At 47.7% G+C, this 4,384-nt stretch overlaps 1 protein-coding gene across 1 annotated transcript; it reads right to left on the bottom strand.

Moving 5' to 3' along the window:
* Window positions 1–573: 573 nt before the first annotated feature.
* LOC124695858 (transcription factor MYB65-like) lies at window positions 574–2,997 on the bottom strand. The gene is made up of 3 exons (XM_047228667.1): window positions 2,647–2,997; window positions 1,798–2,531; window positions 574–850 (listed from the first exon to the last, which is right to left on the bottom strand). The coding sequence occupies exons 1-3, from the start codon at window positions 2,995–2,997 to the stop codon at window positions 574–576; spliced, it is 1,362 nt and encodes a 453-aa protein (XP_047084623.1).
* Between the last annotated feature and the right edge of the window lie 1,387 nt (window positions 2,998–4,384).

Genomic DNA, 4,384 nt, shown 5'->3' on the forward strand with positions numbered 1-4,384 from the left:
TGCAGGTATGATGTGTGGCTTATATGGTGGCTGTAGGCTACAAGTAGTAGGATTATGCCCAGTTCGGAACTGGGAGATTTCCCGTGCTAATTGCTGAACTTGTGCACAAAACAGTAATCACTGTGCCCCATAATTTTAAGATGCTATTACAACCAATATACATTGGAATTAATTGTAATAACATCATATATTACAGGACGGAAAGAGTAAGTTCGTACTTCTAGATGACTCAGCGCCAACTTGAGAGAAGGCCACCGTCAAAGATCACGGCCGGCAAAGGATCTGGATCTATATAACATACCTTGTGTGACTACACAAGCTAAGCCGAAGTAGGGATATATAGACTAGAATCTGATGAAAATTTTGATTGGAATGTACGGGGCGGCTCAAACTGAGTCATGATTAAGTCAGATGAACATGGAACATTTTGGTCCACGATCGATATACCTTGACAAGACGAACTCGAAAATATGGAAAAAAAAGTTGCATCAAAACACCCCACATAGAACGCCTGGGAGTCCTGTTTCTGATCTGAGGTAGCTGCACCGTCGGCACAGCTGCGGAAGATTTTTGTCAGCAGATGCTGGACATGTTGTTCCACTGGCAGGCGCCGTCGAGGCTCCAGTCCTGCTCCGATGAGCCGCCGCCGCCGATGACCGCAATATGATCCATGCCGAGGTCCTGGTCGTCGCTGCTGGGCTGCGAGATGGAGCCAGAGTGGTTGGGCGCAGCGGCTGGGGCAGCGGGCTCCGGCATGGGGAAGGCCGTCGGTATCATCAGCTCGAACAGTGTGTCGATGTCATCTTTGAGCTCGCCCTCCGATTTGTTGTCACCTGGATACAGTTGTGAGCTGGTTAGAACAACAAGCCATGATTCATATCTAGCTAGCTAACATAGTGTCGTCCATTTTTTGTCCTAAAATTTTCTCAAGGCTGGAAATTGTTTTGATGTTGGCACAAAGTTTCTCCCATGCATATAATGGATTATTATATATTCCATGCTAGTTGGAACATGAGGTGTAAATCAATTCCCATTTGATTCTGTTCTGCACTAGCAAGCCAGGCAGATCATGAGCCTGTCTAGTAAATCTCCTAAAAGTAGTGCTGGATATGATCACGTTTACACTGATTGGTGATGTTAATTTGGAAATTATATAGAAGAGACATTACGTGTTGCTACGGGAGCTAACGAGCAATCATGAAAGAGCAAAACGGAAGCATGAATTGGCATCAGGGATTAGATTAGGTATGTAGTAAAGCAGTACATTCAGAGAGGGAGTGAGAGAAAAGGGTAAAGGGAATAATAAAGGTATTAAAGTACTTAGCGAGATAAGGAAAAGTAATCATCAAAGAAAATCGAAAGCAGTCACTGTCTTGCAAGGACTAAATAAATCCTCTGTATGAGTAGTGTACTAACCTTAAAACTATCAAAAGTAAATCCAAAGAAGATTCCGAACAGCTTCAGAACTCTTAGTCCTAATAGTACGTAGTAGAAATTCTTTGTTTACCTCAACATATTGTTTTTCTTTTCATATTGCCGAGTAAATTGAAATTCTAGAATAATCTGTGCGAAAACAAATTAGAGCTTCTTTTGCTTTTCAAGAAGTATGCATAATTTGGCCAGAATTGGAAGCACAAACAAAAAGGTTTGATCTACTAGCTAGTAATCTATCGGCCGGCTCACATCATAATCATGACCATTTGTTCTCTTCTCCAACAAAGAGACAAAAAATTAAAAGTTCGGATGCATCGAAGAAATGGAAAATGTGAGAAATGCTTCACGCACGACATGCACTACTCACCACTGACACCGTTCTGCTCGGCGCGGCTGTCGACGGCTCCGTTCGCATGCGCCGGCGGGTCGATCTTGATGGCGTCATGCAGCTCCTGCAGCATGGCCTCTAGGCTCGCCGCGTTCTGCTGATCTTGCGACGCTCCTTCGTCCAAACCGCCGCTTGCGACGGGGGCGGTGGCAGCCGAGGACGGCGGCATCGCCGGGCGCAATTGGCTTGAAGGGAGCTCCACTCTGGCGCCCGGAGACGGCGAGAGGGGAGTGAATCGAGTCCTGTCACCGCCGTGCAAGCCATAACCCAAGGACAGCTCCGGTGTGACCGGGTGCATGGGTCCCGTCGGCGTCGTCGGCGACACGGGCGAGGAATGCGCGAACTGGAAGTACTGCGCGTTCCGTGCGAATGGCTTCGCCCATGGGGAAGACGGCGCCGAGAAGGGCGTCTGGGCCCGGAATTGCACCGACCGGTTGGCCATGGCTAGCTGCCCAGCAAGGTCGAGCGGCGGAGGGCGAGCGCTGGTGTACCCTGCGGAGGCTGCATCGGCGGCGGCATCAAGTGACAGGACATTGCTGGCCGATTGCTGCGGGGACGGCAAGGGCGAGAAATCGTCGTAGCGGCAGCGCTTGGTGATGGCGAGCTGGAGCTGCACCTCGGGTGGGTACACCGGCAGGCCGGCACGCTGCCTCCGCTTAGTCCTCGTGTTCCAGTAGTTCTTGATCTCGTTGTCCGTCCTTCCCGGTAGCTGTGGGCCAAGTGAGGATCGTCGTGTCAAGATTTAAGATTTACTTGCCATATGCTAGACTACTGCAAACTGAGATTGAAAACAAGAATTCAATCGAATCGAACAGGGAGCTTACATGGGAGGCCATTCGAGCCCACTTGTTGCCGAGCTGCGCGTGAAGCTGCGAGATGAGGAGCTCCTCGTCGGGAGAGAAGGAGCCCTTCTTGAGGTTCGGGCGGAGGTGATTGGTCCACCGCAGCCGACAGCTCTTGCCGCAGCGCAGAAGCCCAGTCAGGCGCTGCACGGCGTTCCAGTTGCCCTCACCGTGCTGCCGCACGTGGTTCACCAGCAAGGCGTCCTCCGCCGTCGTCCACGGCCCTTTCTTCAGCACCACCGGCGGGGCCTCCTCCCTCTGCCCCACCTCCTCATCAATACTGTCCGTGGCCGGCACCTTCTCCGCCTCCAGCGATGTAGGCTCACCCTCCATAGGCGGCGCGAGAGAAGGATGGAGGAGCCTACGCGGTTGTTTTGGGAAGGTGGCAGGGAGGGGAAGAAGGGGTGCAAGGGGCCGGGGTAGGTTTATGCGAAAGTTTGCTAAAAATGGAGGCGGAGGGGAGCTGGCGCTTTCGGTTTATGTGGTTTGCAAGTGGTTTTTGCAGGTGAAACAAAGGTGACTCACTGAGGGGCTGTGGCCAGGGTATTTGGCTGTCCTCTTTTCATTTGGCTTCCTTATGGGCTCTCCGGAGCAGCGATTGTTCGATGTACATTGTAACCGTCCATCCACTGCTTTGAGATTCGTGTATTAATGTTTTATCAAGTATTTTTTTTAAAAAAGTTGTATGTCAGTAGGCTAAATGAAACATGAAAAAACTGAGTGAACTCGTGCACTGGACCCCCCGAGAGAGACATTTCTCGTTCACTAAAAGGCTATATACACTGGAGCATCTCATGCTCGGAGTTTTGGTGCTATGCTTGTATTTGGTGTATGTGACGGAAACTGGCAAATGCCGGTAGAACCAGAAGTGTCACACGAGTAAGGATGGGGGAAAGAGGTAGCGGCGAGAAAGGGGTTAGCGTCACACAACATAAAAAGGGGAAAAAATGTGTTGCCGATGATACCGATGACAATCTTGCGTTAGAAGTCATTTCCATGTGAGATTTGTGGTTGTTATAATCACCACAAGAAAAATAACAAAGAAGATGAAACCAAAATGCCGAGGTAAGAGGATTTTAACATGAAAGAATCCCTCCAATGAGAAGGGTAAAAACTACGAGGGCCATCTAGTAAATCTTTACTATATGGAAGAGTTTATACAAGGCAGTGGATTTCACAGATTAAACATTTCCAGTGTGGCATCTTACAAGAGGTATATATAACAATGGTGATCTAAGTATATTACGATCCATTCCAGCGACATGTCCCGCTCAGCTCGTCAGAAGTTAGTGATGTATTGTGTGCTCATAAACCAGCCATTTGTGTATTACTATATGGAAGAGTTTATACAAGTCCGGGGATTTCACGGACCAGTGTGGCATCTTACAAGAGCTATAGATAACAGTGGTGACCTAAATATATTACGATCCATTTGGAATAAGATGCAAAGCTCATTGTCGATCTCAACGTTATCTTCGTCCTAGATTGAAGGAAGTGGTAAGAAAAGTGGTACTTAAATTAATTGAAGTAGGTATTATTTATCCCATAGTTGTAAATGATGAAAATGATTTGGTAGAACAACAAACTATTATTGGTTATAGAATGTGCATTGATTCCACAAAGCTAAATAAATCTACTCGCCAAGATCATTATCCATTTCCTTTTATTTATTAAATGTTGGAAAGATTGTATAAGCATTCTCATTTTTCCTATCTAGATG

This window comes from Lolium rigidum, chromosome 3, assembly GCF_022539505.1.
Source record: "Lolium rigidum isolate FL_2022 chromosome 3, APGP_CSIRO_Lrig_0.1, whole genome shotgun sequence".
NCBI classification, from domain to species: Eukaryota; Viridiplantae; Streptophyta; class Magnoliopsida; order Poales; family Poaceae; genus Lolium; species Lolium rigidum.